Source organism: Sceloporus undulatus, chromosome 3 (assembly GCF_019175285.1).
Source record: "Sceloporus undulatus isolate JIND9_A2432 ecotype Alabama chromosome 3, SceUnd_v1.1, whole genome shotgun sequence".
Taxonomy (NCBI): domain Eukaryota; kingdom Metazoa; phylum Chordata; class Lepidosauria; order Squamata; family Phrynosomatidae; genus Sceloporus; species Sceloporus undulatus.
The window spans coordinates 24,660,364-24,686,501 of NC_056524.1; the positions used below are offsets into that span (position 1 = coordinate 24,660,364).

The window sequence follows — 26,138 nt, forward strand, 5'->3', positions numbered from 1 at the left end:
GGTGGCTAACCTCTGCTCCTCCAGTAGCCATAGAAGGGTGGGGGAGGATAGGGATGCGGGGGATGCCTGGGCCGGGGATAACATCACTGCGGGCGGAGCTCCAATTGAGGTTGTGTGGGGCAGGGGGAGATATGGCGGTGGGAGAAGGGACTTCCGTTCCAGGGGAAGGCGTGATCGATGCATCATATCTATCTCACCTTCCTGTCCCCCTCCCAACCTGAAGGACCTGAGGGTCACTCCAACCGTGCCACAAACCCTGTCGCTGCTCCTGTGCAATGCCAGGTCTATTAACAACAAGACCCACATCCTCCACGATATGGTGGAGGACAGTAAATGTGACCTGGCATGCATTACCGAGACCTGGCTTGGACCTGGAGGAGATGCTGTGTGGGCTCAGGCCCTGCCTGCTGGGTTCTCGGTGAAGGACCAGCGCAGGTTAGGTGGGCGGGGGGTGTGTGGCCTTGATACATAGGAACACCGTGTCCCTCACCAGGAACCACATCCGACAGACCTCCTATATCGAGTGTATTTACCTGACCCTAAAGGCTAGGGACAGTCTAGGGATTCTGTTAGTGTATCGGCCACCCCGTGCATTAGCCGACTCCCTTAACGAGCTGACACAGCTGGTCGCTGAGCTGATGTTGGAGACGCCCAGGCTTCTTGTCCTGGGCGACTTCAACATCTCCCTCACGGCCAGCCATGTTCCATCTGGTGCGGCTCGGGAATTCATGGAGACCATGGCGGCCATGGGCCTGTCCCAGCTGATACAGGGTCCTACGCATTGTGCGGGTAATACTCTCGATTTGGTCTTCTGTTCGGATGCGGAAAATCCATGGGTGGAAATAGCTAATGTTTCCCCCCTGCCATGGACGGATCATTTTCTGGTAGAGGTGAAAATCAAGGCCTCTACCCAGATCCCCCCCCGGGGGTGGCGGACCTGTTAGGATGGTCCACCCTCGAAGGCTGATGGAACCTGAGAGGTTCCAGGAAGCCTTAGAGGGGCTCACGGTTGGTAATGACGGCAACTCTGTTGACGCCCTCACCGGTATTTGGAATACCGGTCTTTCTAGGGCTATACACAGTATCGCTCCCAAGCGCCCTCTCAGGCCTGCTTCTAAACGTAAGCCCTGGTATACGGAAGACCTCCGGGCAAGGAAGCGGGTTCTGCAACGGCTAGAGTACCGTTGGCGGAAACACCTTCGCTTAGACGACAAGGCTCTCCTAGACCAACTAGGACTACGGAGAGGCAATACGAGCAACAAAGAATTCGTTCTATGGTGCTCGTATTGCGTCCGCTGAGTCACGTCCGGCAGAGTTGTTCAGGGTGGTCAGGGAGCTAACTCAGCTCCCTCCCACCCTGAACCAGATCCTTGAACCTTCTAAGGCCTGCTGTGACTTGTTTAACGACTTTTTTGCGGATAAAACCTCTCGTATAAGCGAAGGTCTGAACGCCGACATTTCAGCAGAACCTAGGGTAGAAGTGTCCAGAGCCTCCGTGGACTATGTTAAACTGGATCAGTTTGAGTTGGTGAGTACCGAGGATGTGGACAAGATCCTCCGAAGTGTTCGGAAAACGACCTGCTCTCTTGATCCCTGTCCCTCATGGTTAGCGGCCCAGGGGGGACCGGCGGTAACATCATTGTTACGCCGGATAGTTAATACATCTCTGAGGGATGGGCTATTTCCATCTCAACTTAAATTGGCCATTGTGAAACCTATTTTAAAAAAGTCCTCCCTCGACCCCCTGGTACATAATAATTATCGGCCTGTTTCGCTGCTACCATTTTGGGGTAAGGTGATCGAGAGGGCGGTTGCGATCCAGCTTCAGGCGGTCTTGGATGAAACGGATTATCTGGACCCATTTCAAACTGGCTTCCGGGCGGGTTACGGGGTTGAGACGGCCATGGTTGCCTTGGTCGATGATCTCCGTCTGAGCATCGACAGGGGAAGCGTGTCCCTGCTGGTGCTCTTGGACATCTCAGCGGCTTTCGATACCATTGACCATGGTATCCTTCTGGGACGCCTGGCAGAGGTGGGGATCGAGGGCACTGCGCTCCAGTGGTTCCGGTCCTACCTCTCCGGGAGGTCCCAGATGGTGCAGCTGGGAGACGTGTGCTCCGACGAGAGGCCCCTTAAAACCGGGGTCCCTCAAGGAGCCATTCTGTCTCCCATGCTATTTAACATTTACATGAAACCGCTGGGAGAGATCATCCGGAGACATGGGGCGCGGGGTTATCAGTACGCTGATGACACCCAAATCATTTTCTCTATGTCTCCGACTGATGCAGTGACTGGGGATGGCGTCTCTCCTCTCATGGCCTGTCTAGAGTCAGTAATGGGCTGGATGAGGGGAAACCGACTCAAGTTGAATCCAGAGAAAACGGAGGTACTAGTGATAGGTTCTCCTGGTCCAGGAATGGCGGTGGTTCCACCTGTCCTGAACGGGGTCACGCTCCCTGTGAAGGACTCCGTGCGCAGTCTGGGGGTGCTTCTTGACTCGTCGCTTCACCTGACTGCTCAGGTGAATGCGACGGTCAAGAGCACCTGTCATCAGCTTCGGCTTATTTGCCAGCTGCGCCCATACCTGGCCCAGAGGGACCTAGAAACTGTTGTACATGCTCTGGTAACTTCGAGACTGGATTTCTGCAATGTACTCTACATGGGGCAACCCTTATACCAAACTCGGAAGCTGCAAATGGTGCAGAATATGGCAGCTCGGCTGGTCACTGGCGCTCCCAGGACCAGCCATATAACACCGGTGCTGAAAGACCTCCATTGGCTGCCCATCCGCTTCCGAGCTCAATATAAGGTGTTGGTGATCACCTATAAAGCCCTAAATGGCTTGGGCCCAGGATACCTAAAGGACCGCCTCTCCCCGTACATTCCGCCTCGCACCCTCAGAACGTCTGGGCAGCAATTACTGAAGGTGCCTGGGGCTAGGTTAGCCTCCACCACCCGGAGGACATTTTCCACGGCTGCCCCAGCCCTTTGGAATACGCTGCCCACCGAGCTCCGCTCAACTACCACCCTGGCCCAATTCAGGAAGGACTTAAAAACCTTCCTGTTCCAACAGGCATTCCCCGATTAAAAATCCTGTGGGCCTCCCTCCTCTTCCGTGGCCAAGAGGTTGGGCTAAGGGGTTTTTTATCCTGTTGACATTTGTCTTGTTTTTATTGTTAGTATGGTTTGCCTGTAGAAGTGTTTTTATATTGTTATGGCACCATTGTTTTTAATCTCTGTTGTAAGCCGCCCTGATCCTGGGAAGGGTGGGATATAAATAAAAATTTTATTATTATTATTATTACATTCAGTTTTCTCTGTATGTATAATAGGACTATAAGAGAAGGGAAGATTGCACTGCAGACAGAATGGCTATATTAAAACAGAACCTAACAGAGAGATAATAATGGTTTATCATCAAGCAAGACATGTTTCAAACCAGACAGTCCCCTCACTTTATAAGAAGTGATCAGTTCACTAGAAAAATGGTACCATTAGAATGTGCATAATCAAACAAATAATAAACCATTTCCTATAGCTGCTGGCTTTAGCCTTCTATGTAAAAGGGGTGCAATCTTATTTAGCAGTTTTTTATAACTTTTATTGACATTTAGTATTGTGATACCAACAATGTGAAACATTCTTTCACTCTCATGCCAGACATGGACTAAGAATTCTTATTCTTAGACACATGTTGAAGACTTGGTTGTTTTGGCAAGGCTTCTTGGCACAGATCAGCTTCATTATCTATTATATGGGTAATTAAATGCTGTATCTTTACTTTACTCCTTGTTCTTATATTGTAGGCTTCTTAACCTCATTACAGTGCACCACTCTGAAATCTTCAGATATTAGCATTTTTAAATGAATGAATGAATGAATAAACAGGGAATGTTTAACTGATTAATTGAAGAGACTAAAGATATTTTGATTAATTGCATGGGGAACTCTTAATTGCATGTCATCAAAGCAAAGGAATGCCTCCTATTGCTGCTTACACAGGATGGCATACCACATCTAAGTTACTTCTTGCTTGGAATTGTCTGAATCACTCTCCTCTGAGGGCTGGGAATGATGGGACTTGTAACTCAACACACCCAAAGGCTGTCTAGTTGAGGAAGCATGAACAAAAAAATAATTTCCTTCAGAATTTGTTTTTGATGGTAGTCGAAGCTATTACCATGGGTCAGCCCCAGCTGAGTAACCTTCTAACATAATATGAAGATTTTGGTATTTAAGCTAGACAATTGCCATAAAATACTAGGGGGTGGGGGGTGGGGTATGGGAACCAAGCATACAAAGTGGCCACTGAGGTCCAACTTACTAGAAACTAGGGGGCTGCCTGTAAGCACCAAAACCCCATGTTCCCCCTGAGCTAGTGTTGTCCTGTTTCAATCATGCAAGCCAATACCCTTGGGCTAGAATTGGGCAGATTGGATGCAGATCCAGCAGTCACAGTCTTATCCCAGTGCAAAATGATCCACAGGTCAAAATGATCCACTGTGATCCCAGCAGATCAGATGGCCCTGCACACCACTTACCTTCTTCTACTGTCACCTCTACTGAGAAGACCCTTTTCACAGCACCTGATGTGAGTGTAGCCAGGTGCCCTGTTTCTGTCAGATGCCATGACAGGGGTGTAGCCCTGGTGGCATAGTGGTTAAATGGCTGTACTACAGCCATATGGTTGTGAGTTCGATCCCATGGGCTCCAAGATCCACTCTACTTTGCATCCTTCTGTAGGATGATAACACGAGTACCCAGCTTGTTGGGGGAAATTAGCTTACACATCGTAAACCGCTTAGGAAGTGCTTAGTTCACAGATAAGAGATACAGAAATGTACTTGCTGTTGCTATTGCTAGCCAAGCACTCTATTTCCATGTCAGATGCCTTGACGGTGATCTTCTCAGTAGAGGTGATGGTAGAGGAAGGTAAGGGGCGTGCAGTGGTAGCGGGTCCATGGTACAGTGGTGGGCAGGCATGTAAACACCCTCCTGTTCCCATGCTAACCCATAGGACCTGGGTAATGATACCACAAGCTTGTTCTGTGCTATCCTGGCCCATCGGCTCAGCCCCCAAGACATGAAAAACAGAATTTGGCAATGTTAATTTTTCTGGACATAATTTCAAGAATCCCTGACCCAGCTTGGCACCCACCATTTGTTGTATGATTGTAGATGCAGTATTTTGTAATCCCAAAAAGGTTAATATTCCCAAGCAGTTGTGAGAAGATACAATCAAGCTGATCCTTGATTCCTATACCCATTTCCAACTTAAATCACCATTAGGCCTTCATTTTCACATTGTTTCCTTCTCAGCTCAAGCATCAAACTTTCTTTGGGGAAGCAGAACATTGCTCTATCCAACAGGGGAATGAGTGCTTCAAAATGAGCCCAGGTGAACAGTACACAGCCTGCAGCTTGGAATAAAACCATTCCCAAGAGAATGGGAAGATACTCCAAGCAGCATTCTGTCCATCTGCTTAAAGGATGTTCTTCGTAGGCTTGTCTTTCCTGCAAATCCTGGTTCCTTCCCCCAGAGTCTAATTACGAAGCAATTGCTCTTACTAGGCCTGCAGGCATTTTTTTAAAAAAAATACCAAGGATTTAATGATGGAAAGCTCAGGAAAGTTCTTATTCTGACTTCTTTCTACAGCCCCCTGCTCAGCAGTCAGGTCAGGAAGTCTCTGTGAGAACCAAGCAAAAAAGGGAAATTCTGACGAGACCCATGTCTTGAGCCATAGACAGCTATTTTCAAGGGAATGGAAAGAAGCAATCAATTCTCACTATGTACTCTCTCCACGTGATATTAAATGACATTTTGTCATTTAAACAAAATAAGGTCTAGTAAAAGAAAAAAGGTTGCAACATTGCCAGTCTAAAATCTTTGACTATATAAAGCAGAAAACACCTGGGAACAAAATTCTAAAATGCAGAGGGAACCTGCTGCACTATCCTAAGCATTTCTATTCAGGCATATGTCCTGCTGAGCTCAACAAAACACATCTAAATAAGTGCACATATGTCAGATATCTACATGAGAGTCAGTCTCATATGAATTTGGCTGTACAGGCAGCCCTTCTTACACACAGATTTTTTTATACAAGGATTCAAGCATCCACGGTTTGAAAATGTTAAAAAAAAGTATAAATTTCAAATATCAAACCTTGATTTTCCAATTTTTATAAGGGACACCATTTTGTTATTATAATAATAATAGTAATAAAATTTTATTTCTATACCGCCCTTCTAGAAATCAGGGCGGTGTACAACAAAGCAATACATACACATTAAAAATACATTAAAAACATTACAATAAAACAAACTAACTCATACCAGCTCAACCAGCTGACGACGGAGGGGTAGTGAGCCTACTGGGGGGTAGAGTCAGGGGTAGGCCCGCTCAAAGAGATATGTCTTCAGCCCCTTCTTAAAATGGGCCAGGGAGGTGGCCGAGCAGAGCTCGGCAGGCAGCGAGTTCAAGAGGTTGGGGGCCGAGGTGGTAAAGGCCCTCCTGGTGGTGGTAACTAGTCTAACCTCTGGAACTCTTAATAATTGCTGCCCAGTTGATCTGAGTGTGCGGGGCAGATTGTACGGAGAGAGGCGGTCCTCCAAGTACCCTGGGCCCAAGCCATTTAGGGCTTTATAGGTTATAACCAACACCTTGTATTGCACCCGGAAGCGAATAGGCAGCCAATGCAGGTCTTTAAGCACAGGTGTTATGTGATTGGCCCTGGATGTACCAGTGACCAGTCGTGCTGCCATATTCTGCACTAATTGCAGCTTCCAGGTATGGTATATTATATTTAATGGGACTTGAGCATACATGGATTTTGTTATATACAGGGGATCTTGGAACCAAACCCCAGCGTATAACGAGGGTCCACTGTATATAGTTACAGAGCTTGGGAAAGTTACTCTCCTGAACTACAAAACCCAGAATCTCCCAGATAGTATGGTCACTGGGATTCAGAGAGTTAGAGACCCCCAGAGTAACTTTCCAAGCCAACTAGTTTATGTGTTTTTAACTAGTGTTGTGTGTGTTGTATTTTAATCTGTTTATATGTCCCACCTCAATGCATAGGGAGATGTCAGAAATAAATAAATAGTTGTTGTTGTTGTTGTATAGCTCACAGCAAACATGCACAGGATTACTCTATAATCCTCTAAGGTTGTGTACATTACATAAGAGTCCAACTCAGACAAGTGGGAGTTTGCTCTTGCTATTATTTGCCATCAAGTCAGTTATGACTTATGGTGGCCCTATGAAGAAGATACCTCCAAGCCACCCTGTCATCAACAATCCTGTTCAGATAATGCAAACTCAGGGCTGTGGCTTCCTTGGTTGAGTAAGATTGTGGCAGGTTAAAATATTTTTGTGCCATTAGCATTTTTTAAGCTGACGAAGGTTGGGCTTTTTAAATGTTGTGCAATTCAGATTTCAAGGTCTGTATATAGTTTTTAATACATTTTAGTATTTTTAATGTGTAATGTTTTTCACTTTTTAAATTGTTTGTTTTTAAACTTTATATTCATACTTTGTAATGCTTTTGCATTATTTTTAAATTGTACGGTTTTAAATTAGCTGGTAGCTACCTTGAGTCCCTGTATCGGAAGAAGGGTGGGATATAAATTAATCAGAAGCATAATCAGGTTTCCTCTTTTCCTATTGTCTTCTGTTTTATCAGGCATTATCCTCTTTTCTAATGAGTGGTGTTATCTTATAAAATGCCCAAAGTTCAAGAGCATCAATTTAATCATTTTGGCTTCTATAGAAAGCTTGATTCGCTATTGGATCCATTTATTTGTCTTTTTGGGGGGGAGGGCAGTCTAAAGTACCTGAAGAATAATCCTTCACAAACAGGATTCAAGTGAAGTAGGACATCCAGGTTAAAAAAAAAATGCATAGGATTACTGTGAGTTTTATTAGCCAGAGAAGAGACATGGATCTGTTTGGGTCCCATATGGGAGAAACACAGGATATAAATAAATACACCACTAACATGCATAAAGTTCTCTTGGACATCACAGAATGAGATAATTTTGCCCCTTTTTCTTAATAAGTTTTTGATGTGCCTTTGGCAAGGAAAAAGGTCAAGTAACAAAGCCTGTCATAAACATTGCAATCATTAGCCTGCTTCATCACTGCTGAATTTTTCCTGGGTACTTGCCTCCTGAAAGCACAGTGAGGCTGAAAATGATATAACTTAATCTAATTTAAATGGTGCCTCTTTGCTAAGAAGTGTGGGGTGGTATCGTTGCAATTATAAACAGGAATTTGAACTTGGGTTTCAATATTTTAATTCATTTTTAGTATTTTTTTAAAATTTAACTTTGATGAGCTTGGATTCTGCAAATTTCTTTAAGATTTAAGACTGCAGCATCGGGATCAAACAATATAATAGTATCACTTTATTCTGATATGTTCAGACCTCATTTGGAATGATGAACCCAGTTATGGGTAGCACACTACAAGAAGGATATTGACAAGTTGCTACATGCCCAAAGAAATGTGACCATGATGGTAAAATGTCTGGAAGCTAAACCCACGAAAAACACTTGAGGGAGTCAGGTATAGTTAGGAGAAGAGAAGACTGAGAGGCAACATGATAATCCCCCTTTACCTTTCTGAAGGACTGTCATGTGGAAGATAGAGTGAGCTTGTGTTCTGCTGCTGCAGAGAGTAGGGTTCAATGTGTTCAAATGACAAGAAAGGAGAGCCTGATAAATATTAGGAAATACTTCCTCATGGTAAGAACTAATGAAAAGTGAAAAAGACTCATTGGAACATAGTAGGCTTTTCTTCACTGGAGGTTTTTAAACCAAAGTTAGATGCTAACTCTTGTGGGTTATTTAGGAGTTGTTTCCTGGATTGGCGGGCCATTGGACTAGATCAGTGGTTTCCCACCTTTTGTCCTCCTGTTGTTTTGGACTTCAGTTCCCATAATTCCTGACCAAGTTGGCTAGTGTTTCTGGGATCTGAAGTCCAAAACAAATGGAGGACGAAAGGTTGGAAACCACTAGACTAGATAGCCCTTGGGGTCGATTCCAACTCTATAATTCTTTAATTGTACAGAATAGGAATAGCAATAGCAAGTACATTTCTATACCACTTATCAGTGCACTTAAGCACTCCCTAAGCAGTTTACAAAGTGTAAGCTAATTGCCCCAAACAATCTGGGCACTCATTTCAGTGACCTTCTCGGAAGGATACAAGCCTGAGTCGAGCCTGAGCCCTTTTGCTGGTATTGAACTCACAACCTTATGGTTTGCGAGTGAGTGGCTGCAGTACAGGCATTTAACCACTGTGTCACCAGAAGTTTAATATAATCCTGTTTGCCATCAGCTTGGCATCTCCACTGCTGGACTATCCCAAAAGATGACAGGAATATACCAGTCTCACCATTGCTTCTTCTTCTTTTTCAGATTAATCACACAGAAGAAAGGTGGCAACTTGAAGCTCTTCAGAAGTTTATGAACTACAATGCCCGTCAGCCCTAAATAGCATAACCAAAGGTAATGAATGATTGGAATTACTGATGAAATTTCACCAGTAATTCTAATCATTCATTACCTTTGGTATTCTAACACTCTGTTTCTCTAGACTTACTAGACTTCACCTCCCAGAACTCCTAGCTAGTAAGGCCCACTCTCAGGAAATCTGGGAAATTAAGTCTCAAACACCTGTAGGACCAGAGTTTGACAACTGATGATTTAGAAGGCCCAGCCCTGAGGCAGATAGTGTTACTCAGTCAGGATCCATACAGTAAATGCAGTTAAATGCCTCTGACTCAGATTTGGCAATATAATGACATCACTGCTGACAATACCTTCAGGCAGTGTAAATAAATAAGGGAACATTTTCATAAGTAGTGCTGAAAAACTGCTAAAAAAAGAGGCCTTTTTGGCACTTCAGAAAATATGTAATAAAGGATGGGAGGAACATTCCAGTTAGGCTTTTGTGCAAGTACTAAAATGACCTAAAAGTGCCCTGTGAAACAGGAGTGGTAGTTCTCTATAGGGAACCTACAGAGGAACACTAAAAGGAGGTTTATTATGGGTTCTCTTTTAAAAATTAGTATCAATTGAGGCTCAAAAATTATTTCCCCTCCCCTTTGCTATCACGTAAGCAGGCTCCTTTGTGATCATTTAATATCTCTATAGCAACTACACCAATTACTTACATAGCAGGGTAACATTAGAGAAGTATATTTTTAGATGCCTTTTCATGTGTAATTTAGCAGCAGGAAACTAAGAGAGAGCCACCTCTCATGCCAGCAAGATTTGTAAGACCTAAAAAGTCATATCTGAGCACATCTGCTCATTTAACCTTTGTTTCAGACCTCTCTCTCTCTCTCTCTTGTGCACACACATATGACTTTGCGATAATCCCCTCCCACAGCAGTGACTCTTATTTCCTTGAAACAATGTACAGTCTTTGTTCTGTCACAACTGAAAAGTTGTTTAATCTTGTTGTGGTGGTGGTGTGCCTTCAAGTCATTCCTGACTTATGGAGACCGAAGGAGAATCTATCACAGGGTTTTCTTGGCAAGTTTCATCAGAGGGGGTTTGCCTTTGCCATTCAATGAGGCTGAGAGAGTGTAGCTTGCCAAAGGCCACCAAGTGGATTTCCATGATCAAGCCAAGATTCAAACCCTGGTATCCAGAGTCATAGTCCAATGCTAAAAAAACTACTCCCTAGTAGAGATACATGGCTAGGTTTCCATTCATCTCAGATGAAAAGGGCTGTCTCCTGTTTTCAGAGTTTGGGGCTGTGCAGACAGCCCTGGAGGGGTGACCTCCAGCTGCCCCTTTTACAGCCAGATTACGGCCGTGACAGCCACATGCCATGGCCCCAATCTGGCCTTTGCAGGGTGCAAAAAGGAGCTGCAAAAAGCAGCTCCTTTTTGCACCCTGCAACGGGTGTGATAGCTATGGCGTCGTGGCTTTATGGTGCTCCTTCAGCACTGTGTCATGCGGATGCGGCGCCAGAGGAACACTGTGACACCATATTCCGTGTGGAGCAGCGATTGGCATCACGCTGCCCTGGGGGCAGAGCCAGGGCATGTGTCATGTGGACACCATGCCCCAAGTTGGTTTTTAAAGCCAGTCTGCACAGCCCCACAGAAAGCCTTTTCTTTTATATAGATTCAAATAAATGCCAAAGAACCCTGTATTTCAGGGTGTGCCCTTCATAAAGACAGAAATCTGTATCATGTAATCTATAAATGTGAACAATATGTTAATTTACAATGAAATATGTGGCTAGATTAACGGAAATCAGTACTTTCATTCAGTGGCATCACTAGGGTTGGCATTACCCAGTATGGTAACTCATGCTGTCCCCCCTACTTTGACTTCCTCACATATAACACCATACAGAAGTAAGATTTTTTGGTATTAATGTTATAAATTGTAATTCCCATACATCTCTGAATGTAATAGCAGTCATTGTGATATAAACATAATTTAAGGTTTAAAATATATTTTAAAAACCCAGGGTCTTTCCTTTCCCTTCCCACTGAGCCTTGCTCCACTCAAACCATCTCTTCGGTGTCTTAAAGGGACTCATGTGAATGCCACATCCTGTTTCTGCCCAAAGTCCGATGTTTGGGGATCAGTGGTATCACCGTCCCTTAGGGGATCACCTGTTGTGGTCCGCATCCTCTGTTCTCCCATTAGTGGCATTTGTGTTACTTCTTTAACTGTAACTTTGGTACCACAGGTAGAAATAACATGGAAAGAATAAGGATGGTTTCCTGTATCACAAAAATGAAGAGCAGTTCAATGTGTTTCAGCAAACTTTTTCTTCAAAACTAATGATATGCACATAAGAAATGAAACAACCATGTCAGGAAAGCCTTGCATAAGTAAACAAAAACACTGTGAACCTTCTAGAGATCACTTGAAAGCTTCCTCCAAAATGTATCCTGGGGTTATTTTTCTTTTCTTTCAACAGCCTCCACTTTTCTTAGGATTTCCATTTTGGTGAGGAAACTTACAGCTCTATGCTTATGCCCAGGTAGCTGGAGAGGCAAGATAATGGGGTTTCCCTTCTCTTTCTCTTTTGATTTTCAGACCTGCCCCATTAAGTGATGCTGGAGGCAGCTGTTTACCTTGTTTGTTGTATATAAGCATGCACCGTTACAGTAGGTTCACCTAGAGTAGAATCCCATTCTTTCCAGGTCAAGCTTTATTGCTTTAATTACTGCGTACATGCTGCTGCAAACATAAACTGAAAGTCTTTCTTTCTTCAGCCCTCCTTCCAGACAGACATAAGACAAGGGGGGTGTGTGGGTAGGTTCGGCTTCTCTAAAAAGACTTTGTAAAAAGGAGTTTCATTGTCACACCACATGCCTTGAGGTGTGCTGGGGTGCACCTGCATTTCAAAAGTAGCATTTTCCATACACAGGTGTCACTTCAGTGCAGAAAAAAAGCTGTTTCTGTTCAAAAAAGAGCAGAAAGGGGCAGTTTTCTATGCAGAGAGACCCATATGTGTTGTATTGTTTTGAAGTGTACTGTTTTAAACACTGTTACTGTATATTTTTAAACTGTATTTTGTTCTTTTAATAAGTAATATTTATTAATATTGTAATAATTTAATTCCATTTTAATGCATTAGTTTTTTGTGTTTTCAGTTGTACTGTTCTTTTTTAAAAAAAAATTAATTGAAACAAAATATATACAACAATCACCATTTTTCCATGTAACGGAATTATCTGTTAATTTATCTCTGATGTACAGTATTACAATGTCTATAATATTATTGTACTTCCTAAGATAACTGAGTTTTCCCAAAAACTTAAACAATTCTTTACTAACTCTTATTTATATTAAATAAAAAAGACCCTATGATTCAATCAATTAACTATAAATATTTGTGTCTTCATTGTAACTCAACAGCTCTAAAATTGCTGCTATTCATAGATTATATCTTATCTTTCTCTTATTCCTCATATAAAGCGATGTGTATTTCTCCTTTTTTTCCCGATTTGAATATACTGTAATCTTTCCATAAATCCCATTCTTTATAAAAATTATTTAATGAGCCTTTCCCCAATAAAGTAGTTAGTTTGTCCATCTCATACAAATCCATTACTTTCAATCTCCACTCCTCCACTGTAGGGATTTCTTCTGACTTCCTATCTTGCAAATATAATCATCGCTGCCACAACTGTGTGAAATAATAGTTTCTCTTTTTTATTTTCCATTTTTAAATTATCTGTAATATTCAAAAGATAGATCTTGGGATCCATTCGATCCTTTCATTTCCTTATGAAAGTTTTTCCAAAATACTGTGGATTTTTGACAGTTCCACCAACAATGCAGATAAGTACCAACCACTTTTTGACATTTCCAACATGTAGTCTTATTGTTCCTAAACATTTTTGATAGCTTATAAGGAGTTAAATATCACCTATATAAAGATTTATATAGATTTTCTCTCAAATCAACATTTAATGTCAAATTAATTCTTTTTTTCCAAAGTCTCTCCCATTTAATAAATTTACATTTAATACATTTAATACATTTGTTCAAATCTTTTGCCCATTTTACCATAAATACTTTAACTCTTTCCTCTTCTAATTCAAATTTAATTATTAATTGATATATTTTTGATATTTGTTTCTTAGGATCTTTTATAATATTTTCCAAATCTGATTCTACTAATCCAATTCCATTGAGTTGTACTGTTCTTTTAAACTGTAAGCCGCTTTGGGTTCTGGGGGAAAAGCAGGATACAAATAAATATAATCATAATAATTTATGCAACATAAATCCTGAAATGTGAAGGATTAAAGTCATCAAGTTTTTTCTACCATCTTTCAAACGTTTCCAAATATTCTTTATATCACACATCGATTGTTGAGAAGCATAAGCAAGAGGTTGTTGCTACATCTATGTTTTGCCCAGGAAGTGATCAGGCAGATCATAAGTCATCTATCCCAGATCATAAATAACTTTTAAAAGTCTCCCCAACCCCCAATGTTTCAAAAATAATCTGAAATACACCATAAAGTAATTACCTTTTCAGAAGCACAAGCCTACCCTTCAACCTCCACAGAATACACAGAATTGTCTGCTTTCCACCAAAGTGTAATTTAATACAGGGCCAGGGAACCTTTAGTGTTCTAAGTGTTTGTAACGACAGCTTTCATAATTCCTTAACTGGCCACACCTAAGACTGATGGGAGTTGTGAAGTCAAAGGCTTTCATGGCCGGCATCCATAGTTTTTTTTTTTGGGGGGGGGGGGGGGGGAGGGCTCGGGCTATGTGGCCATGTTCCAGAAAAGTTTCTTCCTGACAATTGTGTAGCATAGCTACAGCCCAGAGAGCACATAAGGGAAGTGTCATATACTATTCTTTCACTGATAGGAGTTGTATGCCAAAACATCTGGAAGACCAAAGATTCCCTACACAAGCTTTATTTGTAATTCAAGAATCTGTAACACAATTTTTTCAATGGTGACTGAAGCACAGAATACTAGGAAGCATTGGAAATGTTACTAAACATGGGGATATCTCAAGTGCACAGATATAGCAGTTTGACAGCACCTTAATAACACCACCTAACAATATCCTGGGATTTCATAAAATACTTCTCTTCTAGTCAGTTTTAGCTCATTCCCATGAACTGCAGCATTAGAGCTCTCCAGCAAAGAATCCTTACATACCTCATACAACTACAAACCCCAGGATTGTTTAGCATGAAAACATGGCAATTAAAATGGTGTACATGTGCAACAATTGTGTAGCATAGCTACAGCCCAGATAGCATATAAGGGAACTGTCATATACTATCCTTTCACATTCAGCAGCACATTTCAAGCTCACAGGCCTCTCAATCTTATCACCAGAACCAAGAACTCACTAGGGGAGTTCATGAGATTGATGTCTCCTTGAATCAAAGCCTTGAGTGATCTTAACACTTGGCTGCTAGATTTAAGCATTGCCTCATTCATGGGCTTCAAAACAAAGCACAGAACACAGCCTGAAGGAGGACAGCATAATATGGAATGTGAGGCTGCAGAAAGTGATGGATAACAATAAACGAGTTCTTTCCAATGATTTTTCTCCGGTCAGGTCACTACTGATAAATGTAACTGTCCTTAGTATAGAGAGAAAGGCTGGTGGCCTTCCCTGTCAGCATTCATTATACTATAAACCTTGGTTCCCTGCTCAAGAAACTCCCTGCATGAATATGGATTAGTGAAGCTCGACTATAGCTGTGGGGAATCAAAAACATCAGACGGCAAGGATGTACCAGAATGAAATTAAGCTGCAGTGTAAGGATGAAAAGGATGAAGCTGTTATTTATTTATTTTTGATGCACTGCCCAGTTTGTGGCCAGAAGAAAACTTGGAAATGTTGGTTATGGGGACTAAAACTCCCAGGATTTCCTAAAGTAATGACTTTAATAGGGTCAGGACAAGTTTTTTCTTGTTTTAAGAACATGCAAAATCTTTCTCTTCACTACCATCTCCATCGCCACCCATCTACCTTCTGGCTATACTAGTATGAAAAGGCATTGCAGGGTATCCTGTGGAGGAGCTATGTAAATCTCAACTTGGTTTAACAACGGATTGGCAAAGTGCAGTCCTCCAGATGGACTTCAAGCACTCCCCAGAAGGCAGGCAATTCCCATGTTGCAACAGCTCCATTGGCTGGCAGTCTGTTTTCAGGCACAATTCAAAATACTGTTTGTCACCTTTAAAGCCCTACATGGCTCAGGTCCTGGTTATATGAAGGCCCATATTCTCCCTTACAAACCAGCCTATGCTCTGAGATCTCCTGGGAAGGCCATCTCATCTGTTTCACTTCAATCACAGGTACATTTGGTAGGAACACAGGACAGGACCATCTCAGTGGCTGCTCCCAGGATCTGTAATTCCTTTCCCAGAGAGGTTTGACTGTCATCCCCCTTGCTATCTTTCTATAGGCAGGTGAAGACCTTTCTGTTTCAGGAGGGCTTTGAGAACTGATTGCTCTCAAAGGACCTTGCCAATGTACTAGACTGTCTGTTTATTTGTTTTTTTTTAATGGTATTTGTTTTAAATGGTTTAATTTTTTTTAATTTTCATTACATTTTTATTTTTGTATGCTGTGAATTTTTAGTCATGTTAGCTATGAATAATGTAAACCACCTTGAGTCGTGAACTAGGAAAAGGTGGGAATAATAATAATAATAATAATAATGACAACAACAACACAATTTTTGGCTATGAAGATGAAGAATGGTGGGAGTGGTAATCTAACAAATTTGATGGTCTGCCCCTAGTTTAAGATCAGTTTTGTTTTTCTATATGAAAACTTGATGGCATTTCCATGCTGTCAAGCATGCTAGAACTTGCTAGCTGATGGGCCAATGGAAACTGATTGATGGACAATTATCTGCTGCAAAAAATGCTCTTTACCAAGCTTCAAGAATAATCCACTTGGAAATAACAATCACTCAAGAAAATGTGGGGGCTGAAAAACATCTGCCTCATCTGACTGAGCATTTTTACATTATTATTTTTAAAAAATGAGAATTGGGAAAGAAAGAATGTGTGTGTGTGTGTGTGCGTGCGTGTGCATGCGCGTGCGCATGTGCACACACACACTAAAATTGGATGGTGGTTAAGATGGCAATGCAATTAGCAGTGCCTGGGGTGGTTGCTCTTAAATGTCACAAATATCTTTTTAGCATGTCAAGCAGACAAATGCTCTCTTTGGTTATTAAGCAAATAGTAAACTAGTATAAAAAGTTTTTCCAGGTTTCCAGAATTCAGTGCCAGGAGGCCTTGTGGAAGGCCAGCTGTTTAGAGTCCAGGGAACATCTGGGCCTACACAGCTGTATTAGCAAGCAATTTAACTGCAGTCATGTTTCTTTAAAGTCAGATTTTGCTATATCTTCTGGGAGAATTCAAGAAATATTAGCAGAAGAAATCTTTCCATAGTGCAAAATGCAAAATACTCATTCCACATGCAAAATAGTCTTTCCACAAGCAAAATACTCTTCCCTCCAATCAGGACATGACTAACCCAGCAAAAAGTATTCTGATTTTCCCATTTCTGTGGGGAAAAGAGGAATATATGGCTGCCATATAGATTCCTGCCACTGAAGAGCAATGGAAACAAGCTATGGCGGGTTACAGACCGCCGAAAAGCAGCGGCCTGCACCCGCCCCTTTCCCCGCCGGATCGGAGCCTCAGTGGTCAGAGTGGCAGCCGCTGAGGCCCCAATCCGCCGCTTTCCAGGCTACGGGGAAGCGGCAATAGGCCCCTTCCCCGCAGCCTGGAAAGGGGTATCCTTGGGGCTTCAAGCCCCCAGGACACCCCGCAGCAGCGGGAAGGAGGAGAAAGACGCCCAGTGACGCAAACGGAAAAGGAGTTCCGTTTCAGAGCTCCTTTTGCGGCTGGGGAAAGGGCGCACTATTCGCCCTGGTGCGGTGTGACGATGTCACGTCCGCGCCGCCCCATATAGAGGCGGCGTGGTCATGACGTCGTAATGGTGGCGGCCGTGTGGAACAGCCACCACCATTTTGTGCGCGTTCCGCGCGTGCTAGAGTTGGAGGCGTCCAGAAAGGACGCCCCTTTCTAACCCTAGCATGCATGGAGCGCACACTTTAAGGCCCATCTGCAACGGGCCATTGTTAACTTTTATGTACCTGGGTCTCTTTCTGATTAAATAGTTATAGTATGTCAATACCAGTTAAACTGCCATGGCTTAATTCTATGGAAATCTAGGATTCTGGGGTTTAAAGTCACCAACTCAGTTCATGCTTACAGACAGCCCAGTCCAGCAACTTCAGGAATGTGTCTGAGAACAATCAACTTCTCCTTGACAAAACAAAGTGGTCTGACCATTAAATATCTCAGTCAAAAATTGTCAGTGATTTTTTTTGCCCCCATATGAGACTGAAAAGACCACTGCTTCCAACCCTCTTTTAATTTGTTGTTGTTGTTGTTGCTGCTGCTGTTGTTGTCTCTTTGTGCTCTTTTTGACGCAAAGAAGGAAAAACACTATTTTGTACAAAAAGATTCAATTTTGCAAAAAATTATTTTTGCGCAAAATACCAAGTTTCACACAAAACACTGTAGTTTGTTCAAAATATAGACAAAAAGGCTTCATAAAATGTTTGCCAATAAAAAATGCACAAAATCTCATTCTCACGCAGGGGGGAAAATATTTTTTGAAATTTTGCATTTTCATCTATGAGTGCAAAATAAGTGAAAATGTAATGCCTTAATACTAATCACCATGAAAGGAAGTTCTTCAACAAATGCTGTGGCTTCATCTCTGTACTTATTATGCCTCACATAATGCATATTAAAAAGTTAGACACAACCTCAAAATGTTCCCTGCGTTACATCATCCCAAGGTCAGCCTCATGATATGCCTGAAAGATATCTCAGCTTATGCAATTGGCAGCCAGTGAGGCAAAACACTAGTCCTCAAGCATGATTTAGTAATAACAGATTGCTAGGAACTGTTCTAATATACAGATGGACTAGATCACTAAGTCAAAGTCACAAATTAACTTCAAATTCTATGTCTGTGGGCCAGAGCAGACAGGCAGGAAAAGCGGATCAATTCTGCTTTTTCCAAAAGAGGGTTGAAACTCCACTGCCCGCACAGCCCACACCCAAGGAAGGCTCAATACACATGGCCCAACTGAAAGGCTGCCAAATTGCACTGCTGGGTTTTTGTTGTTGTTGTTGTTACCTCTCCACCACACATGCACACTGTTGCACAAACACACCATCTGCAACCTCCAAGTACCTTCCATGTCTGCCCAGATGCCATCCCATTGAATGGCCACCCCTCTGATCGGCCACACAGTCACACGTGCGATGCTCTGCCTGTACAGAACATCAGAGCATTGATGTGAAAGTAATACATTGGCAAAGCATAATTATGGAGCCCCCCCCCCCCCCCACATGCCCCCTTCACCTCCCCTTCACTTCGTGTAAATTGCAATTGCATTGGAATTGTCGTACTTTCATTTCCTTGCTTTGCCTCAGCCCAGTACTCGTATCAGGATGTTTATAAGCAGGTGTAAAGATGTGCATTTTCCACCTTTCCTAGGGTATTTTTGCTCCAGTTTATATCCCCAGAGTGCAGCTTCAGCCCAGTTTCCAGCCACTTTCAAGGTGCGTGCCATCTAAACACCCGCCTTCAAAGCGGCTGGAAATCGCTTGATTTTGCCCATCTGTTTCTCCCCTGTGTGTAGGCAGACTGCAACTCATCTTTACCCTCACAAGCTATTATCTAGGGCTCTAGCCTTGGTTCTTCATACAGAAGGCTGGTGGTAAGAATTTAAGGTGGTAAAGTACACAGTACAATGTCAGCCTGGAAGTGAGAGAGCACCCATTTTTAAGGCTCCATGTGCAAAATCTGAAGTATTTAAGGAGAATTGTCCTCCCACTATCCTGTCATTATTTCTATTACCATATAAACATTCCCCATCTTTTGTATTTTATCAACAAGGGCAATATTCAAAAACATGAACCCCCTTCCCCAATCATAATTTCAACTCAAACATTCCACTTTACTACCTCATACTAATGCATACATAGACCATTCTGGCCAGATCTTGGGGGAAAAATTTCTCTGTCTATCTCTCTTTGGGCCACCTTGTTTTTTGGACTAAATTTCCCATGGTTGCTAGCCATGCTGGATGGAGGATTTGGGTAGTTGTACATTGGGAAAAACAACACCAAGGAATGCTTCCAGGTTCTGGTCCTGAGCAGCTCAGAGTCCCAAAGCCTATTACATTGCTTAGCCCCCACTAGAGCTCTCCTAGATTCTTCCCAGTAGTCAACTCTTTTGTCCTGGCTGACCCCAACAGCCAACTTCCATATGAATAATAGTCTCCTAGGCCAACCTTGTTCCTCTTCCTAAGAAAATATTATTGCTGTTATGGTAGTGTCAACATGATTTTAAAAGGACTACATATAGTTAAAGTGGGTTAATTACCTTATATATGTCCAGGAATCCACACTGATGGTCAAATCGTGTGTAGAGCTCATTGAGCATACTGATCACCTGCATGGGAGTACACTGGGCACAGACAGCAGTGAAGCCAACAATGTCCGAGAAGAGCATGGTAACATCGTCAAATTTCCTTGCTTGAACCTGCTGTCCTTGCCACAGCTGCTGAGCCACTTCTTCTGGGAAGATAGAAATAAGGAGATCCACAGTCTTCTTCTTCTCTTCTTCCAGAGCCTGGTGTGTTTTCTCTAGTGTTGCCTTCAATTTGTCCATCCGCTTCTTTAAGCCATCCTGGGCCTTGGCCTGCTCCCCAACAAGGATGACATCACGGGTAGCATCGTGGATTGGTATGTCCGAAAGGTGGAGGCCTCGACCCATCAGTTCATCCAGCTTGTCCACACAAGGTGAACCCAAAAACAAAATGGAGTTTGATTCTGGGACATGAATCATTTGTCCTTTGATTTCCATTACCTGGAAAGAACAGAAACAGAATAATTAATAAAACATCAGTAATGATGTCAAAGTAAAATCTTAAAATAAACTATCAATCCTGTTTAAAATGTCATGGGTTATGTTAATGAATGCTTTGCTGGGTTAATCTTGTCTTTTCTTTTTTCCTGAAGACAAGAAAAGGATGTGGACACTCGCTTGCTTGTTCAATTAAATTACTTATCATATATTTTCTTTGGACTATCATTTAATGCTTAAATGATAAACTATAGTAAAAGATAAGCCACACAATTTTTCATATGAACAATTTTGATTGGGAGAAAGGTAGGATAGAAGTAAATAAAATAATAGTGACAATAAATGACCAGGGCCTGTCATTTGACAAAAGGCAACTGGCCCAGGCAGCAGATGCTAAAGACTAGCAGCAATAAGCACCTGATTCTTCCTCCTCTTATCTCCTTCTATTAGTAGCAAGGACTATATATGCCTTGCAGTATATCTTAAACCCACAAAACTAGGCTGGTGGCCTAGGTGTGGGGGATTCTATACTGTGTCAGTACTGAAATGAGTTTCAACTACTTCTTAGTCCTTTCAGAGAAGTCTATTTGAGTAGAATGGACAGTATGTTCTCCTATTCTTATTCCAATGTCTTCTTGTGTTTCAGCAGTCAAATGTCTTTGGATGATATGTATATGATAACAGTTGAGATTTTTTTTAAAAAATCAGATGCTTTTAAACCTTAAATGTGTTTATGCTTATTAAGTATTAATTAATTAATTAATTACATTTAATATATATCCTGCCTTTCCCCAGCACTGAACCCCGGGAAGGTCAATGAAATTAAAACAACATAAACCTAAAGAACTATTGACACAGAATTTTTTAGAAAAAAAAAAGAGTTAAAGAAACAGTTATCTTCAAAATACACAGTTAAAACAGCTTAAAATGCATTTAAAAGTTAATAAAGGCTGCATCCACATTCCAAGGGCCAACTGTAATTCAGTTCAACACCACTTTAACTGTCATGACTCAATGCTATGGAATCCTGAAATTTGTAGTTTGTTGTGGCACCAGAGCTCTCTGACAGAGAAGGATAAATATCTCACAATACTACAGTTCCCAGAATTCCATAGCACTTGAACCATGACAGTTCACGTGGTGTCAAACTGGATCAAATCTTAAAACCAAACCTGCAGTAACTTCATTGAGCAGCATCTGTTACCAGATTAAATGACCACTTGGTTTGACTCACTGGAACAATATTAAACACACTTAGGGGACTAAGAGCCAGTGTGGAGTAATGGTTTGAGCATTGGATTATGATTCTAGAGAACAGGGTCCAAATCTCCACTTTACTACTTTGGGCAAGCCACACTCTCTCAGTTCCAGAGAAAGGCAAAGGCCAAAGCTCCTCTGAACAAATGTTGCCAAGAAAAAGTGATGATAGGTTTGTCTCAGGGTTGGCATAAGTCAAAAACAATTTGAAAGCACACAACAACAAACTAAGGACAAGGGCATTAGTCCTCTCCTTTTTTCTTTTGAACAGAGGTCATAATACTCCTAAAGTTTCTTCCTCCTCCAGCTCTCTGATGGTTAACTCTTTTCTCCATTACTCTGAAACAGATTGTGTGTGTTGGGCAGGAAGACTCAGGTACATGTGTTTCCACATTAGGAAAATAATGTGCAGACAGCCTTGAGGGAAATAAACATAATGGTAAGATTCCTTGAACAAAAGTCAATACAGCCAATATAACCAAGTCCGCATTATTAAAAAGATCTTTAAAAAAATTGCTCATGCATATTAAACCCTACTTTCATTTTAAATTGCTCTTCCTTCAGAATGGCCGTCGGGCTTTCATGTGCATGACACAGCATAAGAATGCTCAACCGATCAGGTTTCTGAGATGAAATATCAGAACAGATGTGCATGTCGAAATGAAAAGTAAACGTTTTATAAAGCGAGACACAGCAAAGATCTGCAACCAAAGTGGCATGTACAAACTGGAAAGAAATTAGTTTGGTTCACATTTTAATATCAACCAACCCAAACCTCACTTCCCAAACCAATGTAGCAACCAGAATACAATTATTCTGCTGACTCTGCACTTCTTGAAATTTTGCAATAAAAAATGTATACATTTGGCAAAAACGTATACAGGAATACATCTTTTAGGAGAAATGTGTCCATAAATTAATACAAAAGAGAAAATGCCTAGAGAAATTTTGATTTCCCTCAGACCTATTTACAATCTCATTCTCAAACATGTATACTGTGTGTGAGGGAGAGAGAATGAGAGAGGGAGGAAGAGAGAGAGAGAGAGAGAATGAAATTCTGTGCAATACTTCATCTTTAATCTTTTGAGCATCTCTTTTTGAGCCTTCTGAGGTTTTACTGGATGCTCCACATTTTCTGCTTCTTCCAAGCAGGCTAATGCCATAGCAAATTTGTTAATTTGCAGGTGCTACAATATTGTGTTGTTTTTACTTCAATTAATTAAAATTGGTACCCCTTTAGAAAATTATTTTTTGGTATGGACTTTATGGGGGGGGGGGGGGGAGGTGAGGAAAAAACAATATGAAAGAAAGCTTTACTTGAATAAATTCTAAATGTATTGAAATTGAAACCGTCAGATCTATACTTCCCTAGTGGCAATAAAATCATTTTCACAGCAAAATCAGCATGTTACGAGATAAAAATTTGTTAGGAAATGTAGAAAAACTCAGCCACTTGTATACAAAGTAGCATCTCTTCATCTCCCTTGTGAAAGATTATTCCCTGTAGTCTTATACCATTATAAGCTTGTATGCTGACTGGAAATAAATTTTAGGATAAAGCCTTCATGAACATTATTATTGCATGTGGTGTTGTATGTAATGTATTACTGTACCCAGTGATCTCTGCTCTAGTTTGTTATTTTTTTTAATTCTATCACAGCATAAAGCCTTGCTATTTTTTAAAGTGGAAATAATACTTTAGTATTAGTTGTGTTGCTTCCTTCTTCTTTCAAAAATGAATATTGTTTTTCAATGTTTTCCATAAATAGTATGTAGAATAAAGTATAGAATAAAGTAAATCTAAACATACCAAATGAGGATATGAATGTATGGACTTGCTTTATCCCAGGTGAGGATATTGGACCCTTTTGTTCATCAGTGCAGTAGTTGCTCTCCCAGGTCTTAAGTAGGGGTCTTTTCCAGCCCAGCTACCCTTTCTATCTGGAAAATATGGGAGTTTCTGCAGCTGGGGTGGGCAATGAGTTGTCTGTGCAGCATGTGCAATCCCTCCGGGGTCCACAGTGCACCCCCATGCCATCTAAAACCTGTTCTGTAGTTTTACATATTTTTTTACAGGAAATGCCCATGATCTATCATCCCACTGGATCATCCCATGATATCAGGATATTTGTTGTTCTTGTGTGCCTTCAAGATGACTCCAATTTATGGCAACCCTGTCATAGGATTTCCTTGGCCAGATTTACTGAGAGGAGGTATTTCATGGCCTCTATCTTAGAGTGTATCTGTACTGTATAAATAATGGAATTTGACACCACTTTAAGGCCTGTAGCTCCATCCCATGGAATCCTGGAATTTGCAGTTTTACAAGGTATTTAGGATTCTCTGGCAAAGAGTAGTGGTGCCTCACAAAACTGCAAATCCCAGGATTCTGTAGGATGAGCCATGGTAACGTAATATCAAACTGCACTATTTCTACAGTGCAGATCTACCCTGACACTCAGACAGTGGTATTTGTCCAAAGATCACTCAACAAGTTTCCATGGCTAAGGAGGGATTTGAAGGTCTTCTGGAATCCTAGAACCCTAATGCAACATCCAGTCACTACACCATGCTGATTCTTTGTAGGCGTTAGCAATGCAGTTCTTACTGCACAGCTCAGTGAATACGTAATTCATTGAATAGTAATACAGTCCTAAAACAGAGTCTACAAGGTGTCTGATGTGTTTTATCATTTGGATTGGAAGTAACTATCTTGTCTGTTTAAGGGAGGAACCACTTGAAGGGAGGAACCACCCCAGGCAAATGATGAGATTCTTTCTTGAGCAAGCAAATTCTTCTCAAGAAAGAAGGAAATAGTCAATGGAAAGGAAGCTTTCCAGTTATCCTTCAGTGTGGGTGTTTCTGGGGTGGCATTTCTATTCCTCCAAATCTCCAGTGCCCTCCCATTTCTCCCTGTACAACACCATCATCTTGCAGGCCCAATGCTACAATGGTAATTCCCACCTATCAGACATAACAGGAGAGGCTGACTGTGTAATTCAGCTCTTTGTTCACCTAAGAAAGTAACCGTACCAAACTGAACAGCTGTTGGTACAACAAGCTTTTAAAATGCTCACCTCATTTTAAAGCATACTGTTCCACATTTCATATGTAAATGAAATAGGTATCTGTTTCAATATACACTGTAAATAAGTTTAAAAGGACTTGTTAGGAAATGTTTCAGCACAGCAGAGCAGATTGTCCAGTGTACAAGACACCTACTTGGCAGCTTGCAATCTGGTTTTCAGGGCCTTGCTCCTGCTCTCCCATGTATTCAGCTTACTGCTTTGTACACAAAATATAATATTATTTCACAGGCTCAAACATTTTAGATATATAGCATCCTCAGCTGTTAGGAAGTCCATCCTACATATATGATCTATAGTGCAAGGCTAGGGAAACTGTTTAAGTCCAACATTCAAATTTCAATTTAGAAAACAGCTTGGGTGAGTGCATTCCAGCAAGGTATGGGGTAAAGGCATGGGACAGTGACAAAGGAAAGTGAACAGCACCAGATGAAAACCTTATTAAGAATGCACTTGAATATCTGTTGTCAGGCATTCAAAACCTTTCCAGTCTACAAATCAGAGTCCCTGTTCCATTCAAAGCCTTTTAAGTCTGCGAACAACACCTCCAGTTCCATGCAAACCCTTCCCACCTGCAAGCCACAGTTCCTGTTCCATGCAAAACCTTTCCAGTCTGGAAACTGGAGTTCCCATTCCATGCAAAGATTCTGCAGTCTGAAAACTGGAGCTCTCATTTCATGCAAATCCTAGTCAATAAACCAAAATTCTTATCCCATGGAAAGTCTTCCATGACTGCAAAACAAAGCCCATTTCAATAGTTAAGATTTCTCATACCTTGGATCAAACATTGATCAGAATGGAGACTGCGGCCAAGAGATTAAAAAAAAAAAAACAGGAATGGGAAGAGCAGCAATGAAAGACATAGACATTTTAAAGAGCAAATATATACAATTGAGCACCAAAGTTAGAATCATCCAAGCCATGGTATTCCTCATTACTATGTATAGATGTGAGAGCTGGACAGTGAAAAAGGCAGATATAAAGAAGATCAACTTTTTTGAGATGTGTTGCTGGAGAGGAATGCTGAGGATACTGTGGACGGCCAAAAAGTCAAAAAATAAAATAAATACTTACTGCTTTGTACATGAAATAGATTATTATTTTCACAGGCTTGGACATTTGATCCTTGAATATATCAAGCCTGAAATACCGCTAGAAACTAAGATGATAAAACTGAGGTTGTCAGACTTTGGCCACATCATGAGAAGGCATTAGAAAAGACAATAATGCTAGAAAAGTTGGACAGTAGCAAGTAGAGAGAAAGACCACATGCCAAATAGCTAGACTCAATTACAGAGGTCTCTGGCATGAATCTACAAGACTTAAGCAGGGCAATGGAGGACAGGGGGG

General features: G+C 41.6%; 1 protein-coding gene across 1 annotated transcript in view; it reads right to left on the bottom strand.

Annotated features, from left to right (window-relative positions):
* Window positions 1-26,138, bottom strand: part of GUCY1A2 (guanylate cyclase 1 soluble subunit alpha 2) — a 334,203-nt gene that overhangs the window by 127,296 nt on the left and 180,769 nt on the right. The window contains exon 5 of the mRNA XM_042460679.1: window positions 19,963-20,448. Coding sequence (XP_042316613.1) covers window positions 19,963-20,448 — 486 coding nt within the window. The remainder of the gene's footprint in view (window positions 1-19,962; window positions 20,449-26,138) is intronic.